Genomic DNA, 20,475 nt, shown 5'->3' on the forward strand with positions numbered 1-20,475 from the left:
TTTGTCAAATGCTGCTTCTGCATCGATTGACAGGATCCTATGGTTCTTTTCTTTTCTTTTGTTAATGTGATGTATCACACTGACTTGCAAATGTTGAACCAGCCCTGAGGCCCAGTAATGAATCCCACTTGATCATGGTAAATAATTCTTTTCATATGCTGTTGAGTTCAACCTGCTGGTATCTTATTGAGAATTTTTGCATCCATATTCATCAGGGATACTGGTTTGTTGTTCTCTTTTTTTGCTGGGTCTCTGGTTTGGGAATCAACGTATTGGTGGCTTTATAGGATGAGTCTGGAAGTTTTCCTTCCTTAGTTTTTGGAAAAGCTTGAGAAGGGTAGGTATATTCTCTGCTTTAAATGTCTGGTTTAATTCCCCAGGGAAGCCATCTGCTCCTGGATTCTTCTTTGTTGGGAGATTTTTGATAACTGATTGAATTTCTTCACTGGTTATGGGTCTGTTCAAGTCTATTTCTTCCTGTTTGAGTTTTGGAATTGTGTGGGTGCTTAGGAGTTTGTCTGTTTCTTCCAGGTTATCCAGTTTGTTGTCATATAATTTTTCATAGTATTCCCAGATAACTGCTTGTATTTGAAGGATTGGTTGTAATGATTCCATTTTCATTCATGATTGTATCTATTTGGGTCATCTCCCTTTTCTTTTTGAGAAGCCTGGCTAGAGAATTAATAATTTTGTTTATTTTTTCAAAAACCAACTCTTGTTTGCATTGATCTGCTCTACAGTTTTTTGAGATTCTATATTGCTTATATCGACTCTGATCTTTATACTTTCTCTTCTGCTTCTGGGTTTGGGGTGTCTTTGTGCTATTCTGCTTCTATTTCCTTTAGGCGTGCTATTAGACATTGTATTGCGGATTTTTCTTGTTTCTTGAGATAGGCCTGGACTGCAATGTATTTTCCTCTCAGGACTGCCTTCACTGCATCCCAAAGCATTGGCCTGTTGTATTTTTATTTCATTTGTTTCCATATATTCTTCAATTCCTTCTCCAATTGCCTAGTTGACACATTCATTCTTTAGTAGGGTGTTCTTTAACCTCCATGCCTTTGGCAGTTTTCCAGACTTTTAACTGTGGTTGATGTCAGGTTGCATAGCCTTGTGGTCTGACAGTATGCATGGTATGATCTCAATTCTTTTATACTTATGAAGGGCTATTTTGTGACCCAGTTAAGTGATCTAACTTGGAGAATGTTCCATGTGCACTCGAGAAGAACGTATATTCTGTTGGTTTGGAATGCAGAGATCTAAATATTTCTGTCAAGTGTATCTGATCCAATGTATCATTCAGGACCCTTGTTTCTTTATCGATCCTGTGTCTAGATGATCTATCCATTGTTGTAAGTGGGTATTAAGGTCCCCTGAAATTACCACTTTCTTATCAATAAGTTTGCTTATGTTTGTGATTCACTGTTTTATGTATTTGGGGGCTTCCACATTCAGTCCGTAGACACTTCTAATTGTTAGCTCTTCCTGATGAATAGACCCTGTAATTATTATATAATGGCCTTCTTCATCTCTTGTTACAGCCTTTAATTTAAAGTCTCGTTTGTCTGATATACGTATGGCTATTCCAGCTTTATTTTGTCTTCCAGTAGCATGATAGATAGTTCTGCATCCCTCACTTTCAATCTGGAGGTGTCCTCAGGTCTAAAATGAGTCTCTTGTAGACAGCAAATAGATGAGTCTTGTTTCTTTATCCATTCTGATACTCTATGTCTTTTTGTCGGAGCATTTAGTCCATTTACATTCAGTGTTAATCTTGAAAGATACGGGTGTAGGGTCACTGTTATGTCTGTAGGTTTCATGCTTGTAGTGATGTCTCTGGAACTTTGTGGTCCTTGCAACATTTCACTCACAGAGTCCCGCTTAGGATCTCTTGCAGGGCTGGTTTAGTGAAGATGAGTTCCTTCAGTTTTTGTTTGTTTGGGAAAGCCTTTCTCTCTCCTTCTATTCTGAATGACAGACTTGCTGGATAACGGATTCTTGAGGGCATATTTTTTCTGTTCACCACATTGAAGATTTCCTGTCATTGCTTTCTGGCTGGCCAAGTTTCAGTAGACAGGTCTACTACTACTCTTATGTGTCTATCTTTGTATGTTTAAGGCCCGTTTATCCCTAGGTGCTCTCAGAATTTTCTCTTTATCCTTGTTTTTTGCCAGTTTCACTATATGTCATGCAGAAGATCAATTCAAGTTACATCTGAAGGGAGTTCTCTGTGCCTCTTGGATTTCAGTGCCTTTTTCCTTCCTCAGATCAGGGAAGTTCTCAGCTATGATTTGTTCAAGTACACCTTCAGCCCCTCTCTCTCTCTCTCTCTCTCTCTCTCTTCTTCTGGAATTCCTACGAAGGGATATTGTTCCATTTGACTGCATCACTTAGTTCTCTAATTCTCCCCTCATACTCCTGGATTTTTTTTTTTCTCAGCTTCCTCTTTTTCCATATTTTTATCTTCTAATTCACCTATTGTCTCCTCTCCGGCTTGAATCCATGCTATGGCCGCCTCCATTTTATTTTGCACCTCATTTATAGCATTTTTTAGTTCCTCACAACTATTTCTTAGTCCCTTGATCTCTGTAGCCATAGATTCTCTGATGTACTCTATGCTTTTTTCAAGCCCAGTGATTAATTTTATGACTATTATTCTAAGTTCTTGTTCAGTTATATTGCTTAAATCAGTTTCTGATCAACTTGTTAGCTGTCGCTACTTCCTGAGTTTCTTTTGAAGAGAGTACTTCCGTTTTGTCATTTTGGGTAGTTCCCCTGGTAGTTCAAAATTTCATGGAACTTACCCTGTGCTGTCCGGAGTAACTTTTGGTGGGTGGGGCCACAGTCAGACCTGAAGTCGGCCCCCAGCCCACCACTTGGGCCACGGTCAGACTGGTGTGTTCTTTATCTTCCTCTGCCCCAGGGGTAGTATTCAGTGTGCAGTGGTGTGTCTTGCTGTTGTCTGGGCTACTTGTCCAGTGAGCTGTCCAGCTCCTGTCTGAGCTACTTGCACACTGCCAGGCTTGTGGTGCTGGTTCCATGGAATCTGGCCAAGGATGCATTAGCGGGGGTGGATCTGCAACGTTCACAACAGCAGGAGGGACAGGCTAAGCTAGTTTTGCCACTGGTGGTCCCAGGAGGGAGGGGCCCTGCAGCACTGGAATGGAGGCAGGCCCACCGGAGGGATGGATCCACAGAAGCACAGCGTTGGGCTTTCTGCGCGGTGCAATCAAGTTCAGTGACGCGAGCTGGTTTCCTCTGGAATTTCATCTGGGGGATGGGAATAGGGAAATGGTGCTGGCCACCACCTCTGTTCTCAGGCCGAGCTCAGCTCTGTCTTCTGGGCCTCAACAACTCTCCCTCCCAGCGTCCTCTCGTCCTCCCCGCTCTCCGAGAGCAGAGCTGTTGCGTTTTAACACTCCAGATGTTAAGTTCCACTGGCTGTCAGAAATCACAGATTCTGACCTTTCTGCTTTTGCATGGCAGACTTCGGGGGCTCTACCCCGCTGGGCGAGCTGCCCCTCTACCACCTCAGCTCCTTCCCGCCAGGCCCTGTGACGCGCACTGCCTCTCTGCCCTTCCTACCCTCTTCTGTGGGCCTCTTGTCTATGCTTGGCTCTGGCGAGTCCATTCTGATGGTCTTCTGGTGGTTTTCTGGGTTATTTAGGCAGAAATGGGTGGAATCTAAATGATCAGCAAGACGAGGTGAGCCCACCATCCTCCTACACCATCTTCCATGCCTCCTTGAGTAATTTTACTTTTAATTTTTTGAGGAAATTCCATAATGGATGTATGTTTGCATTTCTATCAACACTGCCTGAGCATTCTCTTTTTCCCACCTCGTTGTCAATATTTGTTGTTTCTTGTGTGTTTGATTTTACCCATTCTGACAGGTAAGAGGTGATCTCTAATTGATTTTTGGTTTTGATTTGCACTTCCCTGATGATGACTGATGTTCAGACTTTTTTCATGTGTTTGTTAATCATCTGTACGTCTCCTTTGGAAAAATGTTCTTCTGCTCATATTTTATTTGTATTCTTTGCTTTTTTGGTGTTGAGTTGTAGAGTTTGAGTTGTATAATTCCTTACATACTTTTATTTTACATACTTGAGATATTAACCCCTTACTGTACATATCATTAACAAACATATGAAGGTTTATAAATTACTTCTCCCACTCAGTAGCTTTGCAAAATCTTGTTAATTTGATGACGTCCCAATAGTTTATTTTTGCTTTTGTTCCCCCTGCCTCAAAAGACACATCTAGAAAAATGTTTCCAAGAAACGTAGATATAAAATTCTACCCCAAATTCACCATAAAAGAGAAGTTGACTTGTGAACTCAGTTCTCACTTTTCCATGCTGTGGCCATTACAAATAAGGCTTGTTCTCCTGAATACTAGGCTTTGATATTGTTTTTTGGCCTTGTAACACCAAACAGAGAAAGGACTCTCAAAGAGAGGCATGGGGTTTCTTCCCCATCATCCCTTGTTGGGGAAAGAAAAATTAAACAGAACCTCTTTGGGCACAGAACACAGCTGCAGTTTTAAACAACAACTAGTTTATAACAGAGACAGCCCTAGAACCCTGCCAAATGGCAGAGGACTTGCTAAAACTCCTTCTGGGTCAGAGAAACTGGACAGAAACATGGTTTACATCCCACTTTGAAAGTGCAAACCAGAGATGAGTAGGGATGCCATAACAAGCTTACTGCTTTAGCAAACTCCAGGTCTAAACTAGTCTATTTCCAGACATAGTCACACTTGGGTATATTAAAACACAAAAACAAAAACAAAATTAAAATCCAGTGGTTTAAAAGAGCAACTAGCACTAGAGAACCACCCTTAGAACTCCTCCAAATAGCAAGTGGACCTACTAGAATTTTCTCCGGGGAGGAGAGGTTGACAGATATGTCTATACTCCCCCTCCATCTTGAGAGCACATAACAGTGCTGCCAGGGTACCCTAACTAGTCTGTTGCCTGAGTGAGCCCCAGGGAAACAACCCATACCAGTCCCAGCCATCCTACAAAAGGAATATTGGAATATTCCTGGTTAATTCTTACTACACTTCTAGACTTCGTGAAAAGGTGAAACTGTAGCAAAGCACCACTGAATACTCCAGGACATGCACCACTTACACTTCAAGTGGATTTCAAGGGAATTACTGGTGGCGGGGGCACTCTGGGACCTCTCAGCTAATGTCTGCTACAGGTCCAGCTGTCCCATTAAGCACAAAGTGCCCCAGAACCTCAGCCTGTGCCAGCATCAGTTCCAGTCACCATAAGAGTACACCGTCTGTGTGGAAAAGTCCTGGCATACTCAAGTCTACATCCACTTCAGTGATCCTGCCAAAGTACTTTCTGTGTGTAGAAAATCCCCCACCCCAATTTACTTTCAGCAATCTAACTAGGGCACCCTCTGTGCTGAGAGCTCAAGAACATCATGGCCTGCCTGTACAATGCTTTAGCTACAGCAGAACTGCAAAGGCATCCCCTGCACAGAGTTCCCGAGGACGAATCTCAAATTCAGCTGTCTTGTGAGGGTGTATTTAATACAGAGACACCTACTTCATATTCAGCTATCATGCTAAGGAGCCCTCTGGTTGTAGAGCCATAGGACACCTGGCTTTGACCCACTTTAGTTTTTGCTGTTCTGTGAGGACACCCAGTGTGTGGAGAGCCTAGAGGCCACACGGATCTGTGACCAAATCAGCTATGGTAGTTCTTTTGGGGTGCCACTACAAATCATGCAAATTATAGCTCTAGCCAGCCAGCAAAAGTCAACAACTACACAGTCTACATGAGGGACAACTATACAGAAGACCATTTCTTCAAGATTAGAAGGAACTATTCAAAAGAAAAAAAATAAAAGAAGTGGTTGTTCCACCAAATACAAAAAACAAACACAGAAAGTCAAGCAGAATGCGAAGACAGAGAAACGTTATCCAACAGAATGAACAACAAAATTTCAGAAGAACAACCAAATGAAGCGGAGAAAAGCAATATGCCTGATAAAGAATTTAAAGTAATGATCATAAAGATTCTCATGGTGCTGCAAAAGAACAGTGAAAGATTTCAGTGAGACTCGGTAAGGAGACAGAAAATATTAAAGAGAGGCAATCAAAAATGAAGAATACAATAAATGAAACTAAAAAACAAAAACATGACAGGGAATCAACAGTAGATCAGAGGAGTTAGGAGAATGTACCAGTGATCTAAGAAAGTAATGGAAAACATTCAGGCTGAACAGCAAAAAGACAGAAGATTTTAAAAATGAGTATAGATTAAGATATATCTTGGATGGGCAATATCAAGGGAACAAACATTTACATTATTGGGGTTTCAGAGAAGAATGTGAGAGAGAGGTGTGTTAATCTTACTTGAACAAAATAATACCAGAAACATTTTCTCACATAAGGAATTAAACAGGTTCCAAATCCAAAAAGCTCACACAAAGATGAGCCAAAGAAGCTCTATACCACACACATAATAATTGACATATCAAAAAATAAAGATAAAGCGAAAATGTCAAAAGCAGCAATATAGAAATGAAAAGTTACCTGTAATATAGGGAAAACTAACAAGGCTAACCAGCAGATTTTTCAACAGGTTTTTCAGGCCATAAAGTAGTGGCATGATATATTCAAAGTGCTGAAGGGAAATCAAAACAAAACAACTACGATCAAGAATACTTTCCCCAGCAAGATTATAATTTGGATTTGAAGGAGAGACAGAATTTGCCAAACAAATGAGTTTATCACCACAAAGCCAGCCATAAGAGAAACGTTAAGCAGGCTTCTTTCAGTGAAAAAAAAAAAAAAACGGCTATAAGTAGACACTGAATTAAAACACATAACATATGACAATGTTGGAGAATGAATGGACAATGGTAAGAGACAGGTAAAAATAAAAAAAAATTAATGTGTTTCAACTTAAATGACTATAAAATTAATACAGACTTCTACTTACATAGGACCTTATAGTACACCTCTTTGTAACCACAAACTACAAACCTATGAGAGATACAAAAAAAATAAAGAGAAAAGAAAGGCAAATATATCACTACAAAAATTCGCCAATCACAAAGAGCACAAGACAAGAAAACAGAAACAGAGAAAAACTAAAAAAAAAAAAAAAAATCAAGAAACTAATAAAAATAGCAACAGATACAAAGGTATCAATAAACTTAGTTAGCTAGTAAGTAAAATAGGCTTCATGCCAAGCTCAGAGACCAATGCAGGGCTTGCACTCATGACTATGTCCAAAACCTGAGAGGAGATCAAGAATCAGATATTTAAATGATTAAGCCACCCAGGTATCTCTGTCAATAATTACTTTAAATGTAAACAGTGTAAGCACTCCAATCAAAAGACAAAGGGTTGCAAAATGAATTTAAAAAGGTTAGTCCATATGCTGCCTAGAAAAGAGTCATTTCAATCCTAAAGATACATACAGACTGTAAGTGAAGTGCTGGGAAAAAATAATTATACAAATAGAAGCAAAAATAAGCCTGGGTAGAAATACTAATATCAGATGAAATAGACTTTATTTTTTTTTATCGTTTTTACAGTTTTTTAATGTTTATTTATTTTTAAGAGACAAAGAGAGACAGAGCACAAGTCGGGGAGGGGCAGAGACAGAGAGGGCGGGGGGGAGGGGAACACAGAATCCAAAGCCAGCTGCAGGCTCTGAGCTGTCAATACAGAGCCCAACGCGGGTCTCGAACCCCTGAACAGTGAGATCATGAACTGAGCCTAGGTTGAAAGATTAACTGACTGAGCCATCTGGGGTGCCCTAGACCAAACAGACTTTAAACAAAGACTACAGCAAAAGAAAAAAAGTGCATCGCATAATGATAAAGGGATCAACCTAATAAGAGCACGTAACAATTGAAAATATCTATGCACGCAACAATGAAGCACTTGAATACAAAAAGCAAATATTAACAGACATAAAGACAAACTGATGGCAATTCAATATAGTAGGTGACTTCAACACCCACTTACATCAATAGAAAGATCATCCAAGAAGAAAATCAGTAAGAAAACAATGTCAGACTGAATCAGATGGACTTTAAAAGATATATTAAGCACATTCCACCCCCAAATAACAGAGCACACCTTATTTCCAAGGGCACATTGAACATTCTCCAGAATACACAGATGTTAGGCCACAAAACACATCTCAATAAATTTAAAATGACTGAAATTACATCATGCCACTTTTCCAACCACAAGATAAAACCAGAAAGCAATCACAAGAAAAAAAACTGGCACAAGCACAAACACACAAAAGTTAAACAAGAGGATACTAAATGTGTCAACAGAGTAATCAAAGAAGATATACAAAAATATGTGACAACAAATGAAAATGAAACCAAAATGATCCAAAATCTTTTGAACACAGCAAAAGCTGTATTAAGAGGGAAATATATAGCAACACAAGACTACCTCAATAAATAAGAAAAAGCTCAAATAAACAAATAAAGCAGACCAGAATCAGTAAAATAAAGACTATGAAAACAGCAGAAAGTTTAAATAAGTAAATCCACGCCTGGATCCTTGAAAATATAAACAAAATTGATAAACCCTTACCCAGGCTCACCAAAAAGGGAAAGAGAGCATAGGAGAGAGAAAATGGACCCAATATATAACATGAGAAACAAAACAGAACTTATACGACACAAATATAAAGAATTATAAGAGAATGTTATGAAAAAATCCCAACAAAATGAACAACCTAGAGCAAATGGATACATTCCTAAAAACATCTTCCAAGACTGAATCAGGAAGAAACAGAAAATCTTAACAGCCCAAGCAGTAGTAATGAAATTGAACTGTTAATTAAAAGTTACCAAAAATTAAAATCCCAGGATCAGATGGATTCACAGGGGAATTCTACCAGACATTTAAATAATAGTTAATATCTACTCTCAAACTATGCCCCCCCCCCAAAAAAAAAAAACCACGTACGATGAAGAAATGCTTCCAAATTCATCCTATGAGGCCAGGTTTACCCTGACATGCAAACCAAAGACACTCCAAAAAAAGAAAACTACAGGCCAATATACCTGATAAACAGAGGCAAAAACCCTCAACAAAACATTAGCAAACTACCTTCAATAAAACATTAAAAACATCATTTACTACAATTAGGAAGGATTAACTCCAGAGATGCAAGTATAGTTCAATATTTGCAATCAGTCAATGTCATACCCAACACATCAAAAATTGATCGAAAAAAATCGTATGATTGCCTCAATAGATGCATAAAATTCTGACAAAATTCAATATGTATTTATGAAAAAAACTCCCAAGAAAGTCAGTTTAAAGAGAACATACTTCAATATAAAACATCATCTATGAGAAAACACAGCTATCAACACACTGAATAGGGAAAAACAAAGCTTTTCTTCTAGGCAGCTAGGAGCTCAACACTTTTAGTTAGCCTAACATAAGAAATTCTAGCTGCAGGGGCGCTTGGGTGGCTCAGTTGGTTAAGCATCCGACTTCAGCTCAGGTCATGATCTCAAGATTCATGAGTTCGAGCCCCGCATCGGGCTCTCTGCTGACAGCTCAGAGCCTGGAGCCTGTTTCGGATTCTGTGTCTCCCTCTTTCTCTGACCCTCCCCTGTTCATGCTCTCTCTCTCTCTGTCTCAAAAATAAATAAACGTTAAAAAAAATTAAAAAAAAAAGAAGACATTCTAGCTGCAGCAATCACAAAAGAAAAGAAAATAAGAGGCATCCAAATTGGTAATGAAGAAAGAAAATCCTAAAGCCTCCACCAAAAATGATCAGAAGTAATTAGTGAATTAGGTAAGTGCCAAGACACAAAATCAATACCCATAAAATTGCACTGTTTGTAACTAATAACAAAGTAGAATATAAATTATGAAAATAATTCAATTTACAATTGCAACCCAAACCTATACAACACCTAAGAATAAACTTAGCCTGAAAGTCCTGAATTCTGAAAAACACAGAACAAAAAACACTAAACAGAGAACCCTAAAAAAGTTGAAGAGGAGACAAAGAAATGGAAAAACATTCCATACTCATAGGACTGGAAGAATAAATATGGTTAAAATACCTTCACTACCCAAAGCAATCTACAGATTTAAAGAAATATAATGAAATCAAAATATATTTTCACAGAGGTAGAACAAAATATCCTAAAATGTCTTCAAACCACAAAAGACCTCATATAGCTAAAGCAATCTTTAGAAAAAAAGGAAACAAAACAAAGCTATCACAATCCCAGGTTTTAAGATATGTAACAAATATGTAGTAATCAAAAGAGTACCATACTGGGTCAAAAACAGAAATACAGATCAAGAGAACAGAATAAATCCCAAAAATAAACCTATAATTATTTGGCCAATTAACATATGCCTCTAAAAGAGGCACGAACATGCGAATAGGGAAAAGACAAGTCTCTCCAATAAAACGTGCTCAAAAAACTGGGTAACTGCATGTAAAATAAAGAAACTGGACCGCTTTCTTACACTATACACAAAAATACACTCAAAATGAATTAAAGAGCTAAACATGAGACCTGAAAGCATAAACATCCTAGGATAGATAGAGCATAGGTGGTAACTTCCCTTGACATTGGCCAAAGCAACATTTTGCTAGATTTATCTCCTCTAGCAAGAGTAATATTATTATAAAGCCAAAACAAACTATTGGGACTACATGAAAAATTAAAATTTTTGCACACTGAAGGAAACCATCAACACAATGCAAAGGCAATGTACTGAACAGGAAAAGAGTCATGATATATCTGATAAGGTTTTAGTATCCAAAATATATGATGAAAACAGTAAAAAAGAAACGCAATTAAAAAATGGTCAAAGGAAATGAATAGGTATTTTTCCAAAGAAGACCTACAGAAGGCCAAGACTCATGAAAACATGCCCAAATCACCGATCATCTGGGAAATGCAAGCCAAAACCACCATAAAATATATTACACCTATCAGAAAAGACAGAAACAAAGACCAAAAATAAGTTATCAGTGAGATTATGTAGAAAAAGGAAATTTTGTACACTGTTGGTTGGAATATGATTTGGTACAGCCACTGTAAAAAAAAAAGCATGGACGTGCCTTTACAGGTTAAAATATTAATTCCGTATGATTTAGTATTTCTACTATAGGGTATTTATCCAAAGGAGGAAAAAAAAAAAACCACTAATTCAAAAAGATACGTGCATTCCTATGTTTACTGCAGCATGATTTACAATAGCAAGATATGGAGGTAACTTAAGTGTCCACTGATAGATGAATGAATAAGAAATATGTGGTGTGTGTATGTATATAAACATGTATTCAGCCATATAAAAGGATGAGTTCTTGCCATTATCAACAGGGATGGAACTAGAGGATATTATGCTAAGTATCATAAGTCACACTGAGAAAGGCAAATGTCACATGATTTTACTCACAGGTGAAATCTAAAAATCAAATGCATTAAAAAGCAAAAAGCCAGAATCAAACCTATAAATTCCACAGAGAATTCAAGGTTGCAAGAGGGTGGAGAATGGGTAGGATGGGCAAACTGGGTGAAAGGGAGCAGGACACACAGGTGTCCAGTTGTGGAATGAATAATTCATAAGAATGAAAGACACAGCAGAAGTAACACAGTCAAAGCCACTGTAATGGCATTGTATGATGTCAAATAATACCTATACTTGTGGTGAACACAGCATAATATACGGAGTTGCAGAATTACTGAGTTGTAATTCTGAAACTAAAGTAATACTGTGTCAATTATATTCAAATTTAAAAGTAATTAAAGAATTAAATACTTACGATTAAATGGGAGATGAAAGACTTGTATACTAAGCACTAGAAAAACTCACAAAAGACATTTATAATAAATAGACATCCTGTGTCTCTGAAAAGTTAGACTTATTATTAAGATGTCCACACTACCCACAGCAACCTTCAGATTCAAAGCAATCTCTAGCAAAATCAAAATGTCACGTCTTACAGAAAGAGAAAAAAAGCCTATTAAAAGGTATTTGAAACCACAAAGACCCAGAATATTTAAGAAATATTAAGAACACCTAGGGGCTCCCGGGTGGCTCAGTTGGTTGGATGCTGGACTTCAGCTGAGGTCATGATCTTGCAGTTTGTGGGTTCTAGCCCTGTACTGGCCTCTGTGCTGACAGCTCAGAGCCAGAAGCCTGCTTCAGATTCTGTGTCCCCCTCTCTCTCTGCCCTACCCCTGCTCTGTCTCTCTCTGTCTTTCAAAAATGAATAAACATAAAAATTTTTAAAAATAAAAAGAACACCGAGATAACACTATGATTCTCCCTGATCAAAACATACTAAAAACTACTCTAATCAAAATAGTAGGATACTGGAATTTGAGGATTAAACTTAGGAACTCCCTGGGCTTGCACCATGGGTTAACAAGGCATAAAGAATTACAAAGCCATAACATGATCACACCCAACCTTGGGTAAACAAGATTAGGACCTGAGGATAGAGCAGGGGTGGGTAAAGGCCCCCAGAACAGAGAGGGGGCAAAGGCTCCCAATACAAAGTTATATGAGTTAAACAAGATTAAGCATTCAGGGTAAAAGTGTCCCCCAATTTAGTACTACAGCAGAGAGCTGCTTTCATAGGAAAGAAGGACCAAATTGGGTAAACAGGTATACGGGGCTACAGATTCCTGCTATGCTGGTTAAGCTGCCCAAAGTGGAGCTGGTTAGCAAAAGAAAAGGTGCCTTGTTAACCCTGAGGTTGCATGCTCTATCTGTCTTATCCCCTAGGCTAGCTAAGATAAACAGACATGGTACCTCCTGTCTGCCATTAACATCCATCTGCCTGGCGCCATGATTTTGTTTTATACTGACCCAAACCCAAACACCGATATCTTCAAAAACCCCTTCTCCTCATGCCATGAGTTTATGTTCACAGATTCACTCTCTCTTTCTGCGTGTCCATCACTTTTGTAAGCTTTCTGATAATAATAAATACGGGGCAAGGACCCTTATTCGGGGATCTTGTCATTTCCTGGACATTAGCCATCTCTACTTTTCATCCTGAATCTGCTCTACTGCTGGCCAAGAGAGAACTTCAGACTTACGAGTCTACAACACTGGAATAAAAAGAGATATATGCCAACAGAATAAAACTGACAGACCATTAAATACCCTAAAACACAAGACTATGCCAGGAGGCCAAGAAAACACAGTGGGGAAAAGGGATCTCTTCCATAACTGTTGGGAATACGAGACATCCATCTATAACAGAATAAAACTGGACCCTTAGCTCAAGTCATACACAAAATGAATTAAAATTAAAGATGTGACACACAAAACAATAAAATGTTGATAAGGACAGATGGGGTGGGGGATACCTGGGTAGTACAGGTGGTTGAAAGTCTGACTCGACTTCAGCTCAGGTCATGTTCCCATGAAATAAAAAAATAGTTTTAGTTATGCAAGATGAATGAGTCCTACATATTAAATATAGAGCAATGTTAAATATACTTAACAACTGTTGTATGACATGCTTGAGATTTACTGAGAGTGTAATTTAATATTCTTACCACTAAAATCACACACACAAAAAAGTTAACATATGAGAGAGATTTAAGGATATGTCAAATTAGCCTTATTATGGCAATTATTCCACAATGTCTATTTATGTCAAAACATCAAGTGTACAGCACGAATCATACAAGTTTTAACTGTCAACTGTACCTTAGTAAAAATGGAGAAACAAGAAATAAAGAAATGTACCACTTTCATAAGCATCAAAAGTAAAAACAACAGTTATGAGTTAAACTAGTGGAGTATTGGTAAAAGACACCCACTGAACTACAAAATATTGCTAAAAGAAATACATATGACAGACATAAATGGAAATCCATCCCATATTCATCAACTAGGTGAATATTGTTAAGGTATCAATAATACCTAATCCATCTCCAGATACTTTGTAATGCCTATCAAAATTCTAAATCAAATTTTTGCAGATGCAGAAATAAGAAACGATTTTAAAATCATGTGATTTTAAAAGTAAAATGAATAATGAAAAAAGAACAAAGAAGAAAAGAACAAGGAAGAAAACAATGGATGACCCCCATTGTGATTTTACACAATATTACAAAAGCTATAGTAATACAAATAGTATGGTAAAAGGGCAGAGAAATATAGACAATGAAATAGAAACAGAAGATGAAAGAAAACATACTTGCATATATGGTCAAATGATCTTGAACAATACTGAACACCCCTCAATGTATAAAGGATACAAGTGTGTTCAACAAGAAAAAAAAACAAACCGTTCAGTGAAACCAGGATCTTATTCTCTGAGAAGATAAACAAAATGGATCAATATCTAACCAGACCCATAAAAAAAAGCACTCAAATTAACAAAACCACAAACAACAAAGGAGAAATAATAACCAACACCACAGAAACAACTGGAAGACCATATTATGAAAAATCATATGCCAACAAATTAGACACTGTAGAAATAACTGATAAATTATGAGAAACGTAAAATGCCAAAACTGAAAATAGGATGAAATAGAAAATTTGATCAAACTGATTACTATCAATGAAATTACTCAATAATCTAAAAACTCTCAACAAACAAAATTCCAGAACAAGATGGTTTCATAAGTGAATTCTATCAAAACAGAAGGATAATACCACTTCTTCTCAAACTATTCCATAAAATAGAAATGGAAGGAAACTTTCCCAATTCACTCTATTAAGGCCAGCATTACCCTGAATCCAAAACCAAAGAAAGACAACACAAAGAGAACTACAGGCCAATATCCCTGGTGGACATGGATGCAACAATTCTCAACCAAATAACAGCAAACAAAATTCAATAATACATAAAAAATCATTCACTATGATCAAGTTAAATACATTCCCAGGATGAAGGATAGTTTGATATTCCCGTATCAATCAAGGGAATATGTTACACTAACAAGAGAAAATATAAAACCATACGATCATTTCAACAGATGAAGAAAAAGCATTCTCAAAGTACAACATTCATTCATGATAGAAACCCTCAACAACATAGCTTTAGAGAGAACATATAAAGGTCACCTATGAAACCTGTAACAAACTTCATACTCAATGGGGAAAAACTGAGAGTTGAGGAACAAGACAGGGATAACCCACTCTTACCACTTTTATTCAAATTAGTACTTAGAAGTCCTAGCCACATCAATCAGACAACAACAACAACAAAAACAAAAGGCATACAAATTGGTAAAGAAGGAAAACTTTCACTATTTGCATATGACATGAGGTACTGTATACAGAAAACCCTAAAATCTCCATGAAAAAAACTACTAAAACCGATAAATGAATTCAGTAAAGTTGCAGGATACAAAATCAACCTACAGAAAAGGCTGCATTTAAATACATTAAAAACGAAGTCACAGAAAGAGAAATTTAAGAAAATACTCCCACTTACAATTGCAGGAAAAATAATTAAGTCCCTAGGAATGAACCTGACCAAAGAGGTGAAGGACCTGTACTCTGAAAACACAAAACACTTATGAAAGAAACTGAAGAGGACACAAAGAAACGGAAAAACATCCCATACTCATAGATTGCAAGAAGAAATATTGTTAAAATCCTAAACAACCAAAACCAAAACCTAAACAATGTAAATGCATTACATTTAATGCAACCCTTATCAAAATACCAAGAGCATTTTTCATAGGACTGAAACCAATGATCCTAAAATCTATATGGAGCACAAAAGACCCCAAATACGTGAAGCAATCTCGAAAAAGAAGAACGAAGTTGGAGGTATCACAATTCCAGATTTTAAGTTATATTATAAAAGTGTAATAATCAATACAGCAAGGAAATTACATAAAAGTAGAAAGAACAGAACAAAAAGAAACAGAGCAAAAAGAACAGAAAACCCAGAAATAAAACCATACATACATTAATATTCAACAAAGGAAGCAAGAATATGTAAAGTCTCTTCAATACATACTGATGGAAAAACTGGTCAGGGACATGAAAAAGAATTAAAATGAACCACTTTCTTACCCAAGACACAAAAATACATTCAAAATGAATTAAAGACCTAAAAATGAGACTTGAAACCATAAAAATCATAGAGAGAGCATGGGCTTTCCAGAGAGGTTTCCTATGTCAAGGGAAAACAAACAACAAACAAACAAACAAACAAACAAACTATAGGGACTACATCAAAATAAAAACCTTCTGCATACCAAAGAAAACAATTAACAAATTACAAGACAATGTACTCAATGGCACAATAACATCACTGCAGATGACATAACTGATAATGGGTTAGTATTCACAACATGTAAAGAACTGATACAACTCAGCATCCAGAAAATAATCCAATTTAAAAATAGGCAGAAACCTTGGACAGATATTTCTCCTAAGAGGACATCCATATGGCCAACAGACACGTGAAAAGATGCTCAGTATCATAGATCATCAAGAGAAATACAAATCGAAACTACAATGATATATCACCTCAAAACAGTCAATGGCTAAAATAAAAAAAAAAAAAAACAACAACAGAAGAAAAAGCAGGTGCTGATAAAGATGCAGAGAAAGGGGAATTCTCTTACACTGGTGTAGCTACTTTGGAACACAGTAAGGAGATACCTCAGAAAGTCAAAAGTAGAACTACCCTATAATGCACCAATTTGGTACTTACCCCAAAATGCCAAAACACTAGCTCAAAGGGATACGTGCAGCCCTGTTTTTTGAAGCATTATTTGCAAAAGCCAAATTAAGGAAGTCACCCAAGTGTCCAGGGAAGCATAAAGAAGATGTGATACACGCACACAACCAGAAATCCTAAAAAAGAATAAAATCTTGCCATTTGCAACATGGATGGAGCTAGACAAATCCTGTATGATTTCACTCATTTGTGAAATTTGAGAAATAAAACAAACAAGTTAAAGAAAAAAAGCAAGAAACAGACTCTTAACTCTAGAGAACACACTGATGGTTTCCAGAGGACGGGTGGGTGCCTGTGGGAATCGGATATATAGGTGTTGGGAATTAAGGAGGGCATCTGGAAGAGCACTGGGTGTTGTGTGGAAGGGCTGACTTACTATACCGTCTACGTGAAACTAATATTCTAACGTATGTCAGCTACAACGGGATTAAAAGTTAAAATTTAATAAAAAATGGTTCAATAGATATTCACATGCAAAAGAATGAAAGTGGACATTTAACTCACACAAAAATTAAATTTAATTAAAACCAGAAAACAAAACAAAACAAAGAAGACAAATACACAAACAGAAACTCCTCAAAGGAAACAGGAAAAAAGCTTCAAGAGACTGGATTTGACAAAAAGCACGGGTAAAAGCAAAACAGACAAATGTTACTACATTAAACTTTTTTGTGCATCACGGGATAAAATCAAGAGTTGAAAAGCATGCTACAGAATGAGAAAATATTTGTAAATCATATACATATAAGTCATTAATATCTCAGAGGTATAAATAATTCCCAAAATTAAACAACAAAAATATTAAATAACTCAAATTAAAAAAAAAGGCAAAGTGCTTGAATACACATTTTTTCCAATATTGATATACGAACGGCCATAATGCACATAAATAGTTGTTCAAACTTATAAATTCTCATAGAATGCAAATCAAAATGATAATATCACTTTTTTGTCCTAGCAGAATATCTACTATAAAAATATAAATACTAATACTAATACTAAGACGACGACTGCTACTACTACTAACAATAATAATAATATCAAGAGAGAAAATAACTTTTGCCAAATATGTGGAGAAACTGGTATTCTTCTGCACTGGTGGTGGACTGTAAAACTTAGAAAATTCTATGGAATACAGTATACTGGTTCCCCAAAAGAAAATTAAAATAAAATGACTCTATGATCCAGCACACCCACTTCTGGCCAAATGTCCAAACAATTAAGAGCGGAGCCTCAGAGATACTTGTATCTCTGTACAGGCATGTACACTCATATTCACAGCATCATTATTCACAACAGCCAAGAGGTGGAAGCAACCCAATGATCATCAGTGAATGAATGGATAAACAAAATGTGACATATTCATGTAATGGAATATTCAGCTGTAAATGAAAAAAAATCCTTTTACTTGCTCTGTAGCTACGTATTTTAATGAAATTTGAGGACATTATGCTAAGTGAATTACGCCAGTCACAAAAAGACACATACTTGAAATACTTATGGCTCTTCTTATATAAAGTACCAAAATTAGTCATATTCAACTAAAATAAAATAAAAATGTTATTTACCAAGGCTGGGGTATGAAGAAAACAGAGTCTTGTTAAAACAAATTTTCTATTTTTTGAAATGAAAAAGTTCTGCATATCTGTTGCACACAGTGTAGATATATTTAACATTACTGAACCATACACTTCAAAATGCTCATGATGGTAAAATTTTATGTTTTTTACCAAAACACAAAAAACATATTATTCTAACTACTGAACCAAAAAAAAAAAAAAAAAAAAAAAAAAAAAAGACTTCTTAAAAGGCATCAGAAAATTAAAGTGACATTAAAGTGAGAAAAAAAGTACCGTTTCTTTCATCTGGATTTCACTGATCTTTATCTTGAAGAGTTTGTGTTTGAATTCCTCATTACAAAAAAATACATCACCATCTTCCACATCTCTGCCCTTGGGACTTTTGATAAGAACTCTAGCTCTGCCACAAGCTAATGATTGTAGAGTTCTTCTAAGTTCTCTATCCTCTGAATGAGAAAAAAAAAATGTTTAGCATTTTTATTACAGCACAGAGTTAAACAATTACAATCAATACTTACCTACTCCAGTAGCCACCTTAATTTCTTCTAAGCTGAACCGATTTCCTTCATTAAACATCAACAGCACCAATGTTTGGAAAAGGGTTACCTGGAGTTCTTTTTTGCCCTGTTAAAAGCAACATTCTATTAATTTCTTATAGAAAAATACCAATTTAATGATGATGTAGGTATGATTTTAGCTACCTAAAATCCTCGCTATTTATTATATTAAAATATTAATAGTAATTGAAACTTGAGTCCTGTTGAGGTCAAAATAGAGCTAAAAGTGGCAGACATTAACAGAAAAAAACAGCATTGGCTGTTTCCACAATAAATAAACATACTTTCCACTTTAGAACTAACAATACATTAGATATTTAAAACCCAGAAAAAATATTTGTGTTATCACCACTCATAATCAAGGTACTAAAAGTGGGTAAACAATTTCCCAGATGCTTCTTTCAGTCACTATTCACTGACAGTAACAATAAAGATTACAAAATTGTTCTCCTATTTGAGACCATTCCAAATATTAACTTTAAATTAATTAAATGTTAAAGGTGAAATCTGAAGTTTCAAGCATAAGGGGAAAACTCCATGACACTGGTCTTGACAACAACTTTTTGGATATGATACCAAAATATATGATTTGGCGTTTACGAACCCAAAGGATGAACACAGAGGAAGGGAAGGAAAAATAAGATCAAAACAGACAGGGAGACAAACCGTAAATACAGTTCTCTTAAATACACAGAACAAACTGAGGGTTTGTTTGTTGGGGGCAGTAGGGTGGGGGCATGGGCTAACTAGATGATGGATGGGCATTAAAGGTGGCAACTGTCAGGGTGAGCTATGGGTGTTATACGTAAGTGATCATTCACTGAATTCTACTCCTGAAACCAATACTATGCTATTTTAACTAACTTGAATTAAAATAAATTTCAGAAATAAATAAACAAAAAACAAACATATCATAGACCAGATCATAATGGAAGTTTTTGTGCAGGAAAGTAAATAAATTCATTCATTCTTCATTTCAAGAAAATAAAAGGTAACCTATAGAATGGCAGGAAATACTTGCAAACCCATCTATCTAATAAGGAGTAATATACAAATACATACAGTACTCATAACTACTCAACAGGAAAAAAAAATCCAAAATAAATCCAAATGAAAATAGGCATAGGGCCTGGATAGTCATTCTTCCAAAGAAGCTATGTGAATGACCAACTACATGAAAACTGTATAAAACATCATTAGTTAGGGAAATAGAAAATCCAAAAGGGAAGTTCCTCATAAAATTAAAAATGGAACTAACATGCAATTCAGCAATTTTACTTCTAAGGATATAGTTGAAAGAAAAAAATAAAATCACTACCTCAGAGAAATATGTGCACCTGCTGTTTTGCAGGACTGTTTACAGTAGCCATGACATGGAAACAACTTAAGTGTCAATGAACAGAAAAATGTATAGAGAAAATGTGATAGATTAGCTTACACAGACAGGTAAGATAGGTATGACAGACACACAGGTTAAGATCAGTATAGAGATATATAAATAGAGTTTAAAAAAATAATAATACAGAAACAATGGAATATTATTTATCAATAAAAAAGAGAGAATTACGCCATTTCTGACAACAAAGATGGATCTTGACAGCGTAACTGTAAGTGAAATAAG

General features: G+C 36.3%; 1 protein-coding gene across 1 annotated transcript in view; it reads right to left on the minus strand.

Moving 5' to 3' along the window:
- Positions 1–18,549: 18,549 nt before the first annotated feature.
- The window catches only part of LOC145715056 (cullin-4B-like), a 103,577-nt gene continuing 101,651 nt past the window's right edge, over positions 18,550–20,475 (minus strand). The window contains 2 exon segments of the mRNA XM_081794638.1: positions 18,550–18,743; positions 18,816–18,921. Of these exon segments, the coding sequence (XP_081650764.1) occupies positions 18,550–18,743; positions 18,816–18,921 (300 nt within the window).

Source organism: Panthera onca, chromosome Y, assembly GCF_046562875.1.
Source record: "Panthera onca isolate mPanOnc1 chromosome Y, mPanOnc1 haplotype 2, whole genome shotgun sequence".
NCBI lineage: Eukaryota > Metazoa > Chordata > Mammalia > Carnivora > Felidae > Panthera > Panthera onca.